The following is a 21224-nucleotide window of genomic DNA, read 5'->3' as shown; positions in this document are numbered from 1 at the left end:
CTTTCAATGTGAATTATTCCATTAAGAACAGTCCACGCTCCCTATCATACCGAGATATAATAAATAAAAGTGGATAAATCAGTAATTTCTTTTCTTTTCATATATTATCAGACCAAGCAATGTCCATGTACTGTCCTTTGGAGTTCATCTATTTTATATGGAATTCATTTGATTAGTTTTATTAAATTCTCTCATAATCTATCAAACAAAAAGTAAACAACAATAAATATGCATTTAAATTTGCAAAACTGAAGTCACAAATATCCCATGTCCTGTGTGACTAATATGAGAGGTTAAGTGAAAAAAATGACAGTCTGTGAATGCCTCATTTTTCCATCATAAATTTTAGTTCCAATGAATGTGGTAATGCTAGTCAACAGTAGCAGTTAAACAATGCTGAAATTTAAAAATTCTTAATGTAGAATGAAGCTAATGGAAAAGTTATACCAGGATGTAATTATTAGTTCGTATACATTCAGTTATTCCATTAAAATATAATTTAGACAAATATTATACATCAAATATCAAACACTTATCTTTAAAAAACATAAAGATAAATAGACACACAGAATTGACACTTGAATATCCCATTGCAAAACCCTTGTGAGCCATGGGGTCACAAGATCACATAATGCTTTCAAAGATTTTTGTAAAAAGTGTCTCATATTTTTCTGTATGATCATATTATGTGTGTGTAGATGTGTGTGTGTGTATATATATATATATACACACACATATATATATAACAAATAATAGCAATACTGAAATATATATACATATCCATATATATGTGTATATGTATGTATGTGTGTGTGTGTGTGTATATATATATGTATATATATAGCTTTTCTCTGAAATTGAGAGTTTTAAAAATATTTAACTTAATTCTAGTGAACAAGTGGCAGAAATCTATCTCCAGCCACATTCACTAGTTTGCTGATAATAGGGAGGGATTAAAAACTGAAACAACCAAGCTTTGTGCCCTTATTTATAATTGCATACACTTATATATTTTTCCTCCCTATATAACATGCTAGACTAATATGCCAAACTGTATATTTGACATTTAAAATTTTTAATTCACCTCTATGAAAATGTTTCCTTTCAAAAGCTAGACCTAAACATTTACGATTATTCCTTTGAAATGAATTTTGCATTTAATCCAGTACCAATTATAAGTTTTTTTCTATATTATATTTCAATGTAAAATAAATAAAAGTTCTTTAAAAAGCTTGCCTAACACAGGCTATTTCAAGGATTCCATAGTATATAAAAGGTATAAACTCAGAAGATACTTTCCAAAAATTCTATATCACTTCCAGAAATAACATTTCTAAGTTAGCTTTGATGTCTCAGGTTTAAATATTTATGCATATAAACATTAAAAAGGTAATTTGCAAAATGTTAATCTGTATGTAGTGACACCAGAAAATGTTTCATCAAGCCACAGTCCCCTTTAATTAGTTTTCTGAAATCCCCAATGTTTTTAATTTTCTAACACTAGAAGTTGTTGATCCTTCATATATATATCTCCCCAGATCTTTGTTGATGATATATATCCCAAGATCTTTTTTATATTTCATATCAAGACAGGGTTTCACTGAGTTGCTTAGGGCCTCTCCAAGTTGCTGGGGCTGCCTTGGCCTCCCAAACTGCTAGGATACAGGCATACACTGTTATGCCTGGCTACTCTTCTTATATTTTTAAGAATAAAATATTCTACCCATGGTCACAAATCCACAGTGATTGAGCTCCTCTTGTCTGAGAGACAGGGGATAGTCTTGGAAGTAAATACAGACCAAAAATGACTATCAATTTCCATGTATATGGAAATTCTCTATCAAGCACAATCACAAAACCAAAGGTGCTCATAAAATGTGAAACTCTCAATTGCCCCATATACTATAATGGTAACATAAACATTATAGAAATAATTTAAATGAAGTAAAATCATTTCAAGATTTAACGTATTTCCATGATCTTAAGCAAAAATAGAACAAAAACTTCCAAATTTAGGAATTACATGCCCAGATATGTATCCAAATACAAACAGTACATTTCCATAAAAAACTCACTTGTAGTTCAATTATAATTTCTTTTGCATATTATAACCTCTTCCAAAAAGGATAAATATTTAAAAGCCTCAGATTATTTTGTGTGTAATTACAACAGGTATAAAATCCTGGATTTCCAAAAGTGAAATATAGCTCCATATGATAAATTAATCTGTATGCTTAGGATAAAATCACAAGGAATACATAATTATTGATTGTGGGTAGCAGGTACTTTCCAAAAGGCATTTAAATTTTAATGTGACTGACAATGAATAGCAAACACACAAATCATTAGAAATTTGAAACAAAATCCAGGATGGCTGTCTATAGAGTATCCAGTCCTTTTTCTAGAATTCCCTCTTTCAAATGTTTTACAATTGTTACCATGTCTTCCTTAAATTTTCTGTTTTTAAGGTAAAAGGCTGTAGAACGTTTTAACATTTATATATATATAGAAGGAAAAATGTTTATACCTCTTACATTTGGCCAGTTTTTCCTAAATAATCTCAAGTTTTTCAGGGTTCTTCTTAAGTAGGTATGTAACATTAAACAAACTATACTGTGGTATGAAATTAATCTGCATATCAATCTGTTTGACCAAACAACCATCCACTCAAGTAGTTATCCAGCATTAATGTAGACAGTCTCTAACATAGACGAAGTGATCCCTGAGTCCTGATATTCATGGCTTGTGTAATTCTCTCCCTTTCAGTGTGCCTAGAGGTACTGATTTTCTTTGATCAAATAAAGCACAGTATAACTAATGTAATGTCACTTTAGATATTAGATTATAAGAAGATGGGAGATTCTGTCATCGGACCTCTTTTTTGGGGGGGAATTGGGAATTCAATCCAGAGAAGCTTAACCACTGAGCTTATACCTAGGTCTTTATTAAAATTTTGAGACAGGGTTTTACTAAATTACTTAGGGCCTCACTAAGTTGTTGAGGCTGGCTATGAACTTGCAATCCTCTAGACTCAGCCACTTGAGCTGGTGGGATTCCAGATATGGGCCATTGTTCTACAGCTTAAGAACCCCTTTGAATGAATGAGTGGAGAAGCCAGTTTCCATTCTGTGATTCATCCCGTAGAGAAGTCCACATGAGATAACTTACAAATAGATCAAAAAAAAAGAATAGCAAAAACAATGCTAAGCAGGAAGTGTGAATCAGGCGGTATAGCGATAACAGACTTCAAACTATACTACAGAGCAATAGTAACAAAAACAGCATGGTACTGGTACCAAAACAGGCGGGTGGACCAATGGTACAGAATAGAGGACACAGAAACCAATCCACAAAACTACAACTATCTTATATTTGACAAAGGGGCTAAAAGCATGCAATGGAGAACAAATGGTGCTGGGAAAACTGGAAATCCATATGCAACAAAATGAAACTGAATCCCTTTCTCTCGCCATGCACAAAAGTTAATTCAAAATGGATCAAGGAGCTTGATATCAAATCAGAGACACGCCGTCTGATAGAAGAAAAAGTTGGCTACGATCTACATACTGTGGGGTCGGGCTCCAAATTTCTCAATAGGACACCCATAGCACAAAAGTTAATAACTAGAATCAACAAATGGGACTCACTCAAACTAAAAAGTTTTTTCTCAGCAAAAGAAACAATAAGAGAGGTAAATAGGGAGCCTACATACTGGGAACAAATCTTTACTCCTCACACTTCAGATAGAGCCCTAATATCCAGAGTATACAAAGAACTCAAAAAATTAGACAATAAGAGAACAAACAACCCAATCAACAAATGGGCCAAGGACCTGAACAGACACTTCTCAGAGGAGGACATACAATCAATCAACAAGTACATGAAAAAATGCTCACCATCTCTAGCAGTCAGAGAAATGCAAATCAAAACCACCCTAAGATACCATCTCACTCCAGTAAGATTGGCAGCCATTAGGAAGTCAAACAACAACAAGTGCTGGCGAGGATGTGGGGAAAAGGGTACACTTGTACATTGCTGGTGGGACTGCAGATTGGTGCAGCCAATTTGGAAAGCAGTATGGAGATTTCTTGGAAAGCTGGGAATGGAGCCACCATTTGACCCAGCTATTCCCCTTCTTGGTCTATTCCCTAAAGACCTAAAAAGAGCATGCTACAGGGACACTGCTACATCGATGTTCATAGCAGCACAATTCACAATAGCAAGACTGTGGAACCAACCTAGATGCCCTTCAATAGACGAATGGATAAAAAAAAATGTGGCATTTATACACAATGGAGTATTACTCTGCATTAAAAAATGACAAAATCATAGAATTTGCAGGGAAATGGATGGCATTAGAGCAGATTATGCTAAGTGAAGCTAGCCAATCCCTAAAAAACAAATGCCAAATGTCTTCTTTGATATAAGGAGAGTAACTAAGATCAGAGTAGGGATGAAGAGCAGGAGAAGAAGATTAACATTTAACAGGGATGAGAGGTGGGAGGGAAAGGGAGAGAGAAGGGAAATTGCATGGAAATGGAAGGAGACCCTCAGGGTTATACAGTGGAGGGGGTAGAGAGAGAGGAGGGGAGGGGAGGGGAGAGGTGGGGAGGGGGGAGGGGGGAGGATGGGAAAGGCAGTGGAGCACAACAGACACTAGTATGGCAATATGTAAATCAATGGGTGTGTAACTGATGTGATTCTGCAATCTGTGTATGGGGTGAAGGTGGGAGTTCATAACCCACTTGAACCAAAGTGTGGAATATGATATGTCAAGAAATTTGTAATGTTTTGAACAACCAACAATAAAAAATTAAAAAAGAATATGTAAAAAAAAAAAAAACAAATAGATCAAAAAAAAAAAAAAACACAAGGTAATAACAAGGTAATAATGGTGTCACCAAATTTTGAGATAATGTTATCCAACATAGGTACACAAACAAGCAAGGTGCTGCTTAAAGCTACACATGAAAGAAACAAAGGTTCTTAAAATTATGTTGCAAATCCACATTTGAATAAAGAAAAAGGTCCAGGTACAGAGAATTTTATGATGTATTTTTTTTTTCTGGGACAAAGTGTTAAAATAAAAGCACATAGCACCATCAAATCTTTCGACTGCTAAGGAAATGCAGTTAGATTACATCTATGCTTGTTAAAGAGACAAATCTTCCTTTCCACATTACCAGCATCATTAACAATAATTAATTAATATGGTGCTTTGTGAGTTAGTCACAGCTATTTTCACACATTTTTAAATTCAATTTTATAGAGGTAAAAATTATATAACAAGCTGACCAAGTTTAAATTGGATAATCTGATGATTTCTGATAACTGCCTATATAGTTGTATGATAATAACTATAATATAGAACTTTTTATCACCTCAAAATGTTTCTTCCTTCTTCTACAGGCTCCCTCCATCTGTAGTTCTGGGAAACCACAGATCTGTTTTCTGTCACTGTAATTTTACATTTTAAAAAATTTTATATAAATGGAATCAAGCAATAATATAAAGGCTTTTGTGTCTGGCTTCTTTTACTCAGTATAATGGCATTGAGAATTATACACGGTGCTAAATGTGTCAATAGTTTGTTCCTTTGCACCACTAAGAAGTATTTCATTGTATGAAATATGATACAATTTATACACCAAATTATCAGTTAAAGAACATTTGAATAGTTTACGGTTTTTACTATTATGACTAAAGCTCCTATGAACACTTGAATATGAATCTTTGTATAGTATGAGTATTTTATTGCTGTGGAGTAAATAGCTAAGAGTAGAACTGCTGTCTGGTATGATATATGTTTGTAAAAACCTGTTGAACTGTGGCTGTACTGTCTTGCATTTCCATCAGCAATGAATCAGTGTTGAAGTTGCTACACATTGCTTGTCAGTAGGTAAAATTATCAGTCTTCTAAATTTTAGCCTTTCTAGTAGTTGTATAGTAGTTCCTCACTCTGGATTTAATTAACATTTTCCTAATGATTAATGATGTTGAACAGAATTTCTTTTTTTTTTTAATTTTTTTTAATTGGTTGTTCAAAACATTATAAAGCTCTTGACATATCATATTTCATACATTAGATTCAAGTTGGTTGAACAGAATTTCTTGTGCTTAATTGTAGATCTGCTTTGGTGAACTTTTTTCTTAAAGTGATTTGCATATTTTAAGAAAAGCAAATAAAAATCATATTAATGGTTACTACCATAATAACTTTATTTCTTATAAGAGTTTTTATAGATCTTCTCTATAACTACTTTTTCAGTAAATGTTTTTAAGTATTTATTCAATTGATTGTATTTTCATTTTCTTAAGAGTATTTTTAGTGTTTTAAATTTTGATGTAGTTTAATTTATCATTATTTCTTCTTATGCTTCCTGCTTCTGTCCTAAAACCAAACTCTGATTAGCTCAAGATCATAAAGATTTTTTGCCTATTTTCTAGAGATCTTAGGGTCTTAGCTGCTACACTTAGGTCTGTAAGTAATCTAGAGTTAAGTTTTATGTATGTGATAACAGGAAGGTCAAGTGTTTTTTTTTTTTTTTTAATCTGTTTGTCTCATTTTTAATGAGGCCATCCAATTTTTCCTGTACCATTTGTTGAAAAGACTATAATTGCCTCCACTGACTTACCTTATTGTCTTTGTAAAAAATAATTTCTTTACATTTTTGAGAATATATATGTAACTCTATTCTGTTCAATTAATCTATATGAGTGTCCTTATGCCTAAACCAGAGTGCCTTGTTTTCTATAGTTTTCAGGCAGTGAAAATCCTTTAACTCTGATATTTTTAAAGAACAATAATTTCTATAAGAGTAACCTGCTGAGATTTTCATTAGGGTTATGTTTAATGTACAGATTAATTTGGGAAAAGTTGGAATCATAAAAATATTGAGTATTCTGATGTATGAACATGTTCTATTTCTTCTCACACTTAAGTTGTTATATTTTCTCAGAAGTATTTTGTTGTTTTAAGTATAAAAATTGAATAGGAATGGTGAAGGTGGACATATTTGCAGTATTCTTGATTCTAGGGGAAAAATCACTTTATCCCAATCTTTAAATATGATATTAACTATCAGTTTCACTTAGATGATACATATTACATTAAGCAAGTACCCTGCTGTTTCTTGAGAGTTTTTTCTTAATCTATATCTGTTGAGGTGAGCAAATAATTTTTCACCCATTTACAGATACTGAGTCCTTCTTTTACACTCATATTTGTAATCTAGTTACAATAACTGTGTTAATGTAATTATATACTAATATATCATTTCTAACATTTCTTGAGGTGTCTCTCCTTAACTAACTTTCCACTAATCATGTCATATTTTCCTTTTCTTCATATGCCTTACAATTCTTATTTTAGTGCTGGACACTGAAATGTTTTTTTGTGTCCTAATATTCTTGAATATTGTTCTGGGATAGTTACTTGGAGACAGATCCTTCTGAAGCTTGTTTTAGGTCTTAATATGTGGGATTAGACCTACGTTTAGTTTAGAGCTAAAAGTTGACAGTTTCTCTTTTAGCTTGTCTACCTTCTTTCATATTTACCTCTATACATCAAGAAGAAGCTGGACAGAGGGTTAGGGTTGTGGCTCAGTGGCACAGAGCTTGCCTCACACATGTGAGGCACTGGGTTCGATCCTCAGCACCACATAAAAATGAATAAACAAAATAAAGATATTGCATCCATCTATAACTAAAAAATATATAAAAAAAGAAGAAGCTGCTTCAAAATTTATAAACATTTATTATCTTCCACAGTTTCTGTAAGTCAAGAATTTAGGGGAGTCTTGGTTCAGCAGTTTAGGCTTGGTTCTTGAGTTCAACCACATGTAGGCTAGGGCTGTAGTCCTCTAAATGCTTTACTAAGGCTGGAGGAGGTGCTTCCCAGGGGCCTACATAACAAATCTGGCAAGTTGGTACTGGCTAGTGGCTGGCCTAAGTTCTTCTTTGTGTGAACAGTCTTCAGAGGCTCTCTGAATGCCTTCTCAACATGGCAGCTGGACTTCTTCGGAGTTGGCAACCCAAAGACCATGGTGAAAGCCACAATGTCTTTTATAATTTAGCCTTGGAAATCATGGATCATTATTTCCTCCTTATTCTAATCATCACACAGCCTAGATAGGAATTGATTTGTTAGGGGATCAAAAAAGAGAGTCAACACCAGAAAGACAAGTAGCATGAGATGAACACTATTTGGAAAAAAATGATAATATGATAGAGACTGACTTGGGGTTTAGACAATATAAATAGCATAATATGAGAAGAACTCATCCATTAAAGAAATGATTTATGAACTGAGACTTGATAAACAGTAACTGGTCAAGTGTGTATCATATGATATAGGGAAGCCAATAGGGTATATCCTAGAATGAGTTCAAACACCTGAAAACCAGGAGTCCCAATGTCCAAGAGCAGAAGATGTTCCAGTTCAAACACAGTTTTTGAATTCACCCTTCTTCCATCTTTTTTTTTTTTAAACTTTTTGGGCTCTCTGCATTAGATAATGCTTGCCCACATTGGTGAGGGTGATCTTTACTCAGTTGACTGATTCAAATGCTAATCTTTTCCAGAAACATTCTCACAGACACATATAGATAATGATTTACGAGCTATCTGGGCATAACTTAGCCCAATCAATTTGACATATTAACTCTTCTGTTTTTGTTATACACCAAATCCAGGTATATGTTTTAAATCCAATTAGTATTTCAAAACTATTTCAATAGGCTGCTATACCTTGCCTCATCCCTAATTAGTATATTTCATACTTTCATCAAGGATCAATATCACACTCTGGATAACTCTGAAATAAGCACTTGATAAATCCAGATAAAATCTATATTAACTAATGCTTTACAATATGAATTATGTAATGCATGTACAGCTCTCTTCTTTTGACTTTAGACTAATACTATTTCATATGTTTTTATTATGTATTTAGTGATTCATGGTGCAAACCTAAAGAAAATGCTTTAAGAGTTGTTTAAAAACCTCTGTGGTATTGACAGGATATGACTTCACTAATGTAATTAATTAACAAGTTACAATAAACTTCTGTTCTCATCCTCAGGTTCTGTATTACATAAAGATAATTTAAAAACAGGTTAGACTCAGAATGTTATATGAGCAGTTTTACCCACCTATTCACAGTTCATAATATATTAAATGATGTTTTTCTTTGAGATCTTTTAAAACCAAATTATGTTTGTTGGTCCATGTTTAGTTATGGGAAAACTAATCTTAAACTAGAATTTATAAATTCATTAAAAGACAATAATATAAAGTAATTTGAAAAGGATAAAAACCAATTGAAACCTATAGAAAGAATCAATAGATATTTACAGATTGTTTAAAGTTATACAAAACTACAAGTATTTTTGAATATAAAATACAACTTTATCTGCTATCATTTTATCAGTAATGTCTCACATTTAAACAAAACTGATTCAGTCTCTTGTCTTAAATCTCTGTAAATAAGAGAAAAAATATGTGTTCTGAATTTTATTAGAGCTAGCAGAGATAAAAGCAGGGTCTGGAGTCTGGCTCAGGGGTAGAGCACTTGCCTACCATGTACAAGGCTGGGGGTTCAATCCTTAGCACCACACCAAAATAAACAAACAAACAAAAAAAGAAATAAGTATCATAAAGCTGACTCTTTTATAAACTATGAATAATACTGAATATATTCACTGTCTCTATGGTCTCGGGACCAGGTACAAAGGACAGATTTCTGGGATAAGTGCTTTTTTTTACACATGACGCTAGACCTCACTGACTCAGTTTCTAGCTCTCCAATTTGTTCCAAGCTAGTTCCAAGCTATGTGAGTTTACTCAAGTAATTCCTGTGCCTCAGTTCCCTCATCTAAAAAATGGGCATTTTGGTACTATCTACCCATTGGATTTGCCATCTGTCTTCTTAGTCTCCATAAATGCATGAGCCAACTCCCCAAATCTATCAATCTATAACTATCTGCTGTTGGTTCTGTTTCTTAGGAGAACACTGAGAAATAAATGCACCCTGGAGTTTTCAATGGTCAAAGCTAATCATGAAGTGGAAATGTACTATGTGACAAGCTCACTATGAGGGATACCTACCACACACAGACTTTGGGCTCCTTAATACCAAGGTGACTTGGGCATATGACTGTGGTGATTTAAAATCTGGAGAGCAATGGTTCCTATGAGTCCCAATAGAGGAAGAAAAGGAAGACTGTTGCTTGAGTCATCCATATTTACCTTTTAACTTTCATGTCTTTCTCCTGTGACTGTCATCACATTGAGTGTAAATTGCTTCAGTCTTGTGAGGTTTTTCTTTAACTAAATATTTACGGAAATTAATATGACTAGCAGTCATTGTGAGTAGTTAGTTTTAAATGATGTCAATAAAATGAGGGAAACAATAATAGCATACCAATGCTTTGAGCCATGAGTTTCCAATATTCCCCAGGAACATAACCTGGATTGAGCTGAATCACTTTTTCAAAGTGGCCTAATATGCTTTATATCATTTAAATAATGTAAGGTTGAAAAACATATATGCCTTTACAACATACTAATGGGGTCTTTATCTATACTATTAGTTCCTACATTCAGGTATAATCATTAAAAGATTAATGAAACAAAGCACATGAGGAAACAAGAAAATGATTCTCTAAACTTGTGGGTAAAGTCATAAGATTTTAACATGCATCTGATCAATATGCAAACGTTGACATATATTTCATGTACATTTCCAGGAAATAAATAAAAACTTAATCTTTAATACTTAAAAAAATAATCTCAATTCAAATCTCAGTTTTAATTTTTCACCACCTCTGGTTTCAAATCTTTAAAGCCGGAGTTCTACATAATCCTTTTAGGCCTGTGCTTAGTAGTTAGAAAAAGTCCAGCTAAACTTGATAATATACCAGATAATATCCCTACTTAAAATACATTTTAACAACCACTAAGTATGGTATGAACAAAAATACAGAAGGACATATATTGTAAAACACCAGTTTAAAAAGTTATCATTAACACAGGACTAGGTTTTGGAGCTTATTTTTGTATTAGTATTTTATGAAGATCTACTATTTTGAATTCAGAGAATTCAAATATTATTTTTGAAAAGTTAAAATTGAGAAAAAGTTTTCTCTTTAAAGGCAGTTAATTAAGATCCTATGTTGTATAATTTTAGTAAATTAAGATCTTGGGCTCAATAATTTGGAAGAAGCCCAGGATCTTAAGCCCATGGGTAGGTTAAGATTTTTGCCAAGAGAGTAGGGAAATAAAGTATATGCATTTTAAAGACAAAAAGTAGACACACTGTAACCTCAAGTTCAAAAAAGTATTTATGAATTATGAGCATTATGAGAAAGAAGAGATCAGAAAAGAGAGGGAGGATAAGGAGGACTTCCTGGAGGGCAAAAGAGTTGCAATATGTTCTTCAAGATATGTAGGTTCTAAACAGGAAACAGTATTTTAAGAAGAAAAAATGGCAAGGAGAAATGTAGAGAAATAATTAATACACAAGTCGTGTCTCAAGGGTGATGACTACATGACTGCACCAGACATGAACAAAGAGAGGCAAGTGAAAAGATCAGGGGATGGAAGATGTTTAACACAACTAAAAAGCTTATATTCTACACAGAATGGAGGGAGGGCTGTTGATGGTTTCTGAAGAGAGATGGATGTGACTGTTGCAGAATTATTAAATTTCTACTACTCAAGTCGTGATTCTTCTAATATTAGAGATAAACAGAAAGTCAATTCCTTTTTCCACAATATCCCTTCATACATTTGAAATCTGCAATGATGTTCTTCCTTTAGGGGTTAATGATTAGGACAGAATGAAAAAGGGAGAAAGTGAAATCAGGAAGACCAGTTAAGAGGCCATATGAAATTTGTACAAGTCTTGAAATAACCAACACAAAATTATATGGCCAATAGTCAAAACAGAAAGGGATGGCTATGAGTTTGTGTCACTATAAACTCTCTTTCAACTAAGAAATGCTCTTACAAGTTGAGTGTCTACCTTATTTATTTAATATTAAAATTTATCTTACAGCCTAATAAACAGCTATACTGATATAGGAATGTGCTGTCTCAAGAACACAAGGTAACCTTCAGGACAATCACATTTACAGATGAGCTCACTCATGAAGCTCAGAGAACATTGCACATATTTTCCTGTATTTTTTCCAAATATTTTACATATTTTTCACAAGACTATGGGTATTCTAGAAACATCAATAAACTGCCTAAATGAATCACTTAGGTTGTATTCCTTAAAACATCTCCTCAGCATCAAATGGTACTTTCCCACTGAAAGGCCCTAAAATTTGATCTGAAATTTGATTTGAAATTCTAATGATGAATCTTTATAGCAATGCTAATTCACGAATATTTTCAGAATGTTTGACAATTTCTTTCTGATAATGATAACACTAAACCACTTTCATAATTATACATACTAAATAATGGTTCCCTAATGTGTTCATTCATAGCATTTTGAAAAAGGATAAGAAATAAGCAGTGCTTTTAAAAAATTAAGTAACCTATGACCAAATAAAACTTATTCCAACCTTGACCTTACCTGGCTTAGGACTCCTTTCTTATTTGTTTTCCAGACTAGAATTCTGACAACCCAAGAGTCAGGTATAAATTTCAAGGTCTGAAAAAGTGTCCCCTCTGTCCTATTAGGTTGGAAGAGTTATAGTTCATTATGCTTGGTCCTGGCTAATTCTTTAAAACAAATAAGTAGATCTAAAAATGCAGTTAGCTTCAAATCCTATAGCTTACTTGTCTAAATAATACATGACATTGAATATGTTTATAATTACTTCAATTTTAATTTATTGTATAACTGGTTTTGTTAATAGGATTAAGGGACCTAAATTAATATTTATTGAGGCAATAACTAGAAATTCTATCTTCCTAGAAACTCTTGCTGTATTAGCAATAAGGCGTATTAAAATAGCTCAATAATTAACTATATTGATTCAGAGTTTTTAGTATTCAAATAAAAATTTCATTGTAATTGCATATATTTATAAGTAAAACAAGGGGAAACCATTATTCAACAAAATATGAAGTGACCAAATTGTGTACATATGAAGCCACATATTTACCTGACATTGCCCTTGGTGTTTCTGAGAACTGTTGCAGCAAAATTCTGTGTGACACCCACCAAGCTGATTCCATCCACTTCCACAATCTGGTCATTGACTTGTATTCTTTAGAAAAAGGAAAAAATTACCCACAATTAATTTATTTGATAATTGCACTGTCATTCTCATTAAATGAGTTGACAAAATACTTGAATTTAAGAATATTCTTATTGATCCAAAATTTAACTTTTACATACAAGCCCCAGATCTTAGTCAAATGTTTAATGTTTTTTAGAAACTGTTTTGAAAGACAAAAATAAGTAAGACTTAACCAAAGATTCAGTTTACCAAACATCCATATTCCCTTCACAAAAACTGAAAACTGCAAGTGTATGACATATTTACAATAGTTTTTTTGTTCTTAATGAAAGCATATCAGATCAAGCTGAAATACCATTGGACCCAATTCCCAGGATCCATTTCACCTCCCATCTCCAAGTTAACATTATCAGGCATTGCAGGAAATCCTTCCTATTTAAGTTGAATACTTCAAATAAGTAATGTATGTGTGTGCTTACATGTATATACTAATATGTTGCTTATGTATTTACTTATTTTTATTTTTGAGACAAACTGTATTAGTAAAGTTTGGTGCATAATGGTTTTAAATTTGTATGTTTCATATATAATATATATATATATATATATATATATATATATTTTTTTTTCTTTCTCCTAATGAAATATCTCAAAAATGGAAAAATGGGAATAAGATAATAAATACTCCAATACCCAACTTTATCACATTTTAGCACTCTGCAATATTTAAAGTATATTTAGCCTTTCTACTGATTTTTTTGAAACAGAATAATATGTGTGCATGGTTAGGCACATTATATATGCTTTGTATATTTTTTTAAAAATTATAAAGTATGCCTCTTTTCACAACTGTTTTCTTGACTCAACATTGTATTTGATATTTATCTCTGACTACTATAAATGTAATTCCAACTAATTTGTTTTAACTATACAGTTTATCTTTTATAAATATATTAAATATATTTATCCATTATTTTGTAGATGGAAAATTGTGATATTTTCCATTTTAGCTATATAAATACTATATAATCAGCAATTTTACATATTCCTCATTATACACATATATGAGTTCTCCAGAACATACACCTAGGAGTGAAATTCCTGAGTCAAAGAATATAGTATTTCCAATAATATTAGAAATTGACAAACTACAACCTCACAAATACTTGGTATTTAAATATTGTCATTCATATAGGTAAAGAACATTGAGCAGTTTTGTATTGAGCTAAGCTGTGTTCTTCTGACATTATTTTGACTGTTTTGGTTTTGTTTTTTCAATAGTAGGAATCACACCCAGGGACTTACATCCTAGGCAAGTAGTCTACTACTGAGCTACATCCACAGCCGAAATATCTAGTTTTTAAATACCCTTTTAACCATATTTAATATCTAGTTTCCTAATTCTAATGCTAGTTTCCTAATTCTCTAGGGAGCTTAACAGAATCTTTCATACGTGTTCTTTTTATAAGCCATCGATTTATTTCTTTGTGTATTAGCTTAAATGGATATCACAGTTTTAGAAGAAGCACTGAGATGGCCAAGAGGACTCACAAAGCTAATTAAACTGTGTCACCACAGAAATGCACTTTAAGTTATGTAAACACAGGTGTCATTTTTTTAGTCATCAGTATAATTCTCAAAAAGCAATAGAAATTTTCTTTGCTACCAATCAGGTATGCTGGAAGTTTGCTTGTTTTCTAATTTTGTACTTTTTTATTTTTCTTTTTTCTGATTCTCAGCCATTTTGGTTCTGGATCTGTACCTTCTTACAATATAGAATTTAAAACAAGAAAACAACAACAAAGGAGAAAAGGGTCTATAAAGGATAACCCAGAAAATGTCAAACAAGAGAGCATACTCACTAGAAATAGAAATTCCTATTATGACACTGAAAAAGACAGAGGAAGTAGTCTAAGAAAAGGCCCCTGGATGTCTCAAAGTGGTAGGTCTCTAATTTTGAAAGCAATAAATTGGAACATTAAGAACAAGAAAAAAATACAGAATTTTCTATATGTAAGTTTAGAGTTCCATATTAATTCTGTTTACTGTACTTGCTCATACTTGTGAGAGTGGGGGAGTAGGGAAGAAAGTTCTGTGAGGTCACACAGTGAGGGGAGTTGGTATGACATTTATGGAGATTAGTGCTAAAAAAACAGTCAATAACTTGGTTGTAAAATGTGCAACAGGAACGAAGCAAACAAAATAATTTATTTTAAAAAGAATAAAAGAAATATGGCCAGTAAACATTTGGAAAGGCTCAAAAACAAGAAATTAAAATTTAAAAGTAATAATGTCTTTAATAATTGCCAAATTATTAAAGATTTTTATTACACAATATTCGGCCTGAATGAGGGGGCAGGAGGCTATTAGACCCTGAGTACAAACTAAACAACCTTTCAAAAGGGCAGATTTGCAATGTATTTCTAAAGTGTTTGAAACGCAATACACCTTGATGTGGTAATTATAGTCCTAGGAATTAGTTCCAAAAAAATAATAAGAAATGTTCATGATGATTTTTATATAAAAATGCTGACCTCACCAATACCTTGCAACAAAATGCTAGTTTTGTTTTCTTCTTCATATTTTGTCACATTTTTCAAAATTTCACCCATGAACTACTATAAAGGTAACATATTTACCTTTATAACTTTAAAATGTCATTTGTACATACTTATTTGACCATTGATAACATTTTACGGTGACTAGGGATATATTCAAAAAGGTTTTCCTTTAGACTGAAATGTTATAGTTCCCTGCTCTTTATAAAATATACATGTGTGTTTAACAACAAAATATTTCATCTAAAGTGTCTGAACTCAATCTATAATTTAAATCAAAGCCCAAAGGGCACATTCTCAATGACAGGGAGAGGGAGAATTATTACATGAGTTGAAGCTGCTATATTTCAACAGGATTTTCACAATGCCTATCATATACAATTAATTTATAATCAGAAAACCAATATTTATAGCATGTTCTAATGTAATGTGTCTGTAAAAAACACTTCTGTTGGTGCACACCCAAGTGACTCAAAACAGAAAAAAACAAGTCTGGAAAAAGTACTGAAAAAGAAAAAAAAAAAGTTAAAGAATTCATGAGCAACAGTGTTGGTGATTAAATGTTAAAGGAAGTCCTTCGTGCAGTAGGAGCGCAACACTGGGTAGAAATGTACATCTCCACCAAGGATGAAGAGCACGGGAAGTGCTGAGAGGAAAGCCAAGTGCAGGGCACCCAGCAACAGACAACTGGTGTTCAACTAGGTGTCTTCTTTGCATTCAGAGCCAAGTGTGAAAAAGAGGGATCCTATGATTGAAATGCAGATTCTACATAGTTCTTCCTGTCTGCCTCAACACAGAGAGCATTAAGGGAAATAAGAAAGCACAACTCTATTTGATTACTATTTTCTTTACAAGAAAATTTATTTTAAAAAGCTTTTCTCATTTCAAAAGTGATATATTCATTAAAGAAAAATTTAAAATTTGATACACTATTAAAAAACCAAGAAAATAAAAACCACCTTAATTTTATTTTTAGGGCCTGGGGTTGTAGCTCAGCGGTAGAGCATTTGCCTTGTACATGTGAAGCACTGCGTTTGATTCCCAGCGCCACATATAAATAAGCAAATAAAATAAAGAACCATCAACAACTAAAAAAATATTTTAAAAAATTTTATTAAACAATGGGAAGGAAGGGAGGGAGGAGGCGAGGTTTGGGAGTGGCTATTTGAGGGGCATTTTGATTTATCTTTTTATAGTCAGAATGTGTGGTGATTAAAGTGAAGACAAGCTTAAAAAACTAAAAATGAGCACAAGGGGGAGAGGCAAAGACAACTGGAGCTCAGGTTTATTCCACCACAGACTATTGCTACAAACTACTAGATCATGAGCCAGCTAATTATCTTATTTATCAATGATTATCATGGTAGGGAAAGTATCTGACACTCACTCTGTTTGAATCTCTCACCCTGAGAGAGGATAACTTTTAGAGCTTTTTTGTTTTTGATTTTGTTTGGGTACTAGGAATTGAACCCAAGGGCGCTTAACCACGGAGCCATATTCCCCAGCCCTTTTTATTTTTTATTTTGAGTCAGGGTCCTCTAAGTTGTCTAGGTCCTCACTAGGTTGCTGAGACTGGCTTTGAACTACAGATTCTCCTGCCTCAGCCTCCTAGGATTATAGGCATGTGCCATCATGCCTGGCCAAGAGTAACAGTTAGCCACAACCTCACAGATAGTAGCACTAATAAGCTCTCTCAAATCTTGCCTATAATTAAAAGCACACAAAAAAGGGGGTGACTCTTGGTGGTAAAAAATATGTAAACAGATATTTGTATCCCAGAGATATCTAGAGATTATCTGGCCTTTCCAAAAGTTTCCAGAATAGCAGAAGAAACAGCCTGTTTTGCCTGGAAACAATCTCTACTGGAATGCAATGTATGGGAATGTACCTGACTCATTTCAAGCCATCATATCATGGCATTTCCGCCATAATTTTCCTACGCTTTATTCACCAAAAGTGTGCAATAACACTGCTCTTTAGCCTTGGCCTGATATTGCTGAGAATCCTCAATCCTTAACCTAAAAAACCAGAATTAATGGGTATAAAGCTAATGAAAACATATGTTAGGCTCTCTAGGGTTTAATGTTGTTAGATAATTATTTATTGACATGATGTTTCTGGGAAGAGAAAAAACAACTCTACCTCACAGAGCTGTCAACAAAGAACCAGGCATGAATGGCAGGGAGACCAGCTGGAGCAACAGTAATGAACTTTGGTAAACAGAGTTCTTCCCTAAAATGCTAGACAATGAACATTTAAATGTATGAGAAAATACATATCAAGACAGCAATGTCAGGGTGAAAGCAAAAAATTTGACTAGAAGAGTGTGCCCAGAAAGGAAACTTGTTTTGCTTAATAGAAACACCAAAGAGGTCTGAAGAAATCATTAGTGTAAAAAAGTTTCCTGTGTGGAATCATATAATCTACATTAAGGGAAACAAAAACTAATGGTTAGTATATATAATATTATTTTATTAAAAAATTAGAGCTCAAGGAGAAGATGGAAGGGGCTATAATGTCCTTAAGATAAATTACAAGTTACCCTGAGAGAGATAACTTTTAAAAAGAAAGAAAGAAAGAGTAAAATAAATAAATAAATAAATAAATAAATATTAGGCCCAAATAAATGTATCCAAAGTGAATAAAACACAAGATTCACTCATGTAAGAAATATTTTGAGTATTCCCTATGTTTAAGGCCTCATATAAGAAGGTACAGGCATGAAATCTTCACCAAAAAAAAAAAAAAAGAAAGAAAGAATAAGAGAGATCTAAAATGTTTCAACTACACTGGATGATATGGAAAGTGACTACACAAATTTTTTTTGAAGTACTCAAGAGTGCAGTTAGAGGTTACAAGCCATTTTGAAGGAGTAAAATATTAGAAATATAAAAGTTTATTATATGGAGACAGGAAATAAGAAGGGGGGATACAAATACTATGTATCTATTATAACAATAGCAGGATTAATACACTAAGTAAATACTTATTTAAAAGAACTGAGGAAATGCACACTGAAACTAACAAAGCAAAGGTCTAATGTCAGTATAAACAATGAAACTACACAGAAGAAAACATCAGTAAATAGGTTAACAGAAAACAAACCTAATTTTTTTTAAAAGTCAAAAATAAATATGAATGAATGAAAAAATTTTATCCTTTGTGATTTTAAAACAATTAGTATTTTGGTTTGGAGTTGAAGTCAATTCATTTAAGAGGGGTGGTTCATAACAATTTATAATTGCTTGAATACTAACTATAAAAACTATTTCCTATCACCTAGAAATGCCTTTTAAATTTTTCAACGAAATTAGTACAAACAAGGTAGAGTTTACAAATAAATTATAGCTTACATAGAAGAAAGTTGCTAAATTAATACCTGAAAATACTATTACCATTATGTAACTGATTAAAGGGTCAGAGAGGTTATTTCTTTTACTACTCTGAAAATAAAGACTCTCTAAACTACTTTCAAAGGCAAAATATCCATATTCCACATTAAGTGTGAAACACATGCAGTCCACTGGCCATTCACTCGAAAGATCCACTTCAGACCTTCTCTGTGCAAAGTATTATAATGAGTGCTACGGGAGTACAAACAAGACAACTGACTAAGGTATGGGCCCTAAATACACAGAAAAAAAAACAAAGATACAACTTTCTAGTTACATAAATCAATTTAGTATTCCTGGGGAAATATTTCTGTATATCAATATGTGTTTCTAGGATTACAAAAAAAAAAAAAAAATACCCTCTGGGTATCAACACAGATTCAAAAATTACTTTCAACATGCTTTATTATTTCTTGGTAGGTAAGATGGCTAAAGCATATAGAAAAATACTGGAAAAAAAATCAAAGCCATTTATTCAATGTTCCTAAAAAATAAGATGGTATTTCTTTGAATTTGGATATCATATTTTGGAGTCTACTTTTATTTCTGTTGCCAAGGTTCTACTTTCAGTTTCAACCCAAAACATCATAAGGTTAGTGTATTAATTGAAATCTTTACAATAAAGATATATGTAGCCTGAGATGATGAAAGATAAAACATTAAAAAATAATGACCTGATGTTATGTTGCACATCAGAACTATCCAAAGAGGATGTGTTAAGTGCACCCTATCAGAGCCCACTACTGGCAATTTTAATTGTACAGGTGTAGGTGGTGCTCAAGAATCTGCATATTTAGGTAGAACATGTTTAGAGAAGCCCCTATCTCCAGAATTATCATCAACGAAGAAGAGTTCCTAATTTCCCTGCCATTTCTATCATTTTCAAAAATGCCAGAACTATTATCATTTGTCTCACTATTTCTGAAGTAAAACCACATGCTCAACTCCATTGTAAATGTTCTTCAGCTATACATGTTTTGATTTTTTTGTCCACTTCTCACTAGACAGATAAATGAATGGCTAGATTCAAAGGGAGACAGATACAGACAGATCCATTCATTTATTGAATATACATTAAAGCATATATTCTGCCTACAAATGAGAAAGTAATTCAAGCATTTTCATATTTTCTACATCTGAGAAACACTCTGAAATTCCATGCTTATGAAACAAAGAAGAAAGATAACACTGAAAGAAATCCCCAGTTTTCTAGGATTTTAAGTCACTAACAACTACAATTAGCTTACCTGCCATCTCGCTGAGCAGCACCACCTTCTGTCACTGTCTTGACAAATATTCCCAGTTTCTCAAGTCCAGCATCTGCTCCAACACCCATTCCAATAATACTGATACCAAGACCATCCTCATCTATAAAAAGAAAAAAGAATGAAGTAACCAAGGTTTTACACTGGTCCAGCTGATATAACTAGTTGGTAAGGCCTATTGCTGCCTCTAGTTTGTTCTTCTTTATGAACAGGACACATGATATTCTTGTATCAGCAGAAATTTTTTATAAGAGGATGAAAAAGATTATCAAATAAGATTCCCCAAAGGGCTCAGGAGTGTCACATCATTTTAAAATTGAGGTTGGTAATTCATTCTGGTCTCAGAAAAGCTAATGATTTTGTTACTGAATAGTCAATCTACCTAAACACAGACTCTACAAATAATCCTTTAAATTATTTAGGCATAAACACACACATACTAAAATGCATGCATAATTTTAAATGAATATGATCCGTAAGATTTGGAATTTCTTCTTTAATCATGTGATCACATTTTCTGTTTGTTTATGCAAAATAAGACAGTATGTGTCTTTGAGTTTTCCATCTGTGCTAACTACACAAGTATATACATTAAACAAAAGTTTAAATATATAAACACACACAGAAGATTTGTTTTTTTCTTCTTTTACATTCCTTTACATAGTCTATTGCAACTTACTTTTAAAAATTCAATGATAACTTATGAATATCAACTTACATAGCTTTAAATCATTTCTAATGATTGTATAATACTTCAGGATAAGATGATATCAAAAATATTAAACCATTTCTCTATTGTCAGGCACTCAC

At 32.6% G+C, this 21224-nt stretch overlaps 1 protein-coding gene across 4 annotated transcripts in view; it reads right to left on the bottom strand.

Moving 5' to 3' along the window:
* Nucleotides 1–21224, bottom strand: part of Ppp1r9a (protein phosphatase 1 regulatory subunit 9A) — a 304758-nt gene that overhangs the window by 101555 nt on the left and 181979 nt on the right. For all 4 annotated transcript variants that reach the window (XM_027955448.2, XM_071612431.1, XM_071612439.1 and 1 more), the window contains exons 4-5: nucleotides 20397–20517; nucleotides 13122–13226 (exon numbers count right to left, since the gene is read on the bottom strand). In XM_027955448.2, the coding sequence (XP_027811249.2) occupies nucleotides 13122–13226; nucleotides 20397–20517 (226 nt within the window). The remainder of the gene's footprint in view (nucleotides 1–13121; nucleotides 13227–20396; nucleotides 20518–21224) is intronic.

The sequence above is a fragment of the Marmota flaviventris genome, chromosome 1, assembly GCF_047511675.1.
Source record: "Marmota flaviventris isolate mMarFla1 chromosome 1, mMarFla1.hap1, whole genome shotgun sequence".
Taxonomy (NCBI): Eukaryota; Metazoa; Chordata; class Mammalia; order Rodentia; family Sciuridae; genus Marmota; species Marmota flaviventris.
The sequence above is the reverse complement of the archived record's forward strand: the minus strand, read 5'-3'. Positions and strand labels throughout refer to the sequence as shown.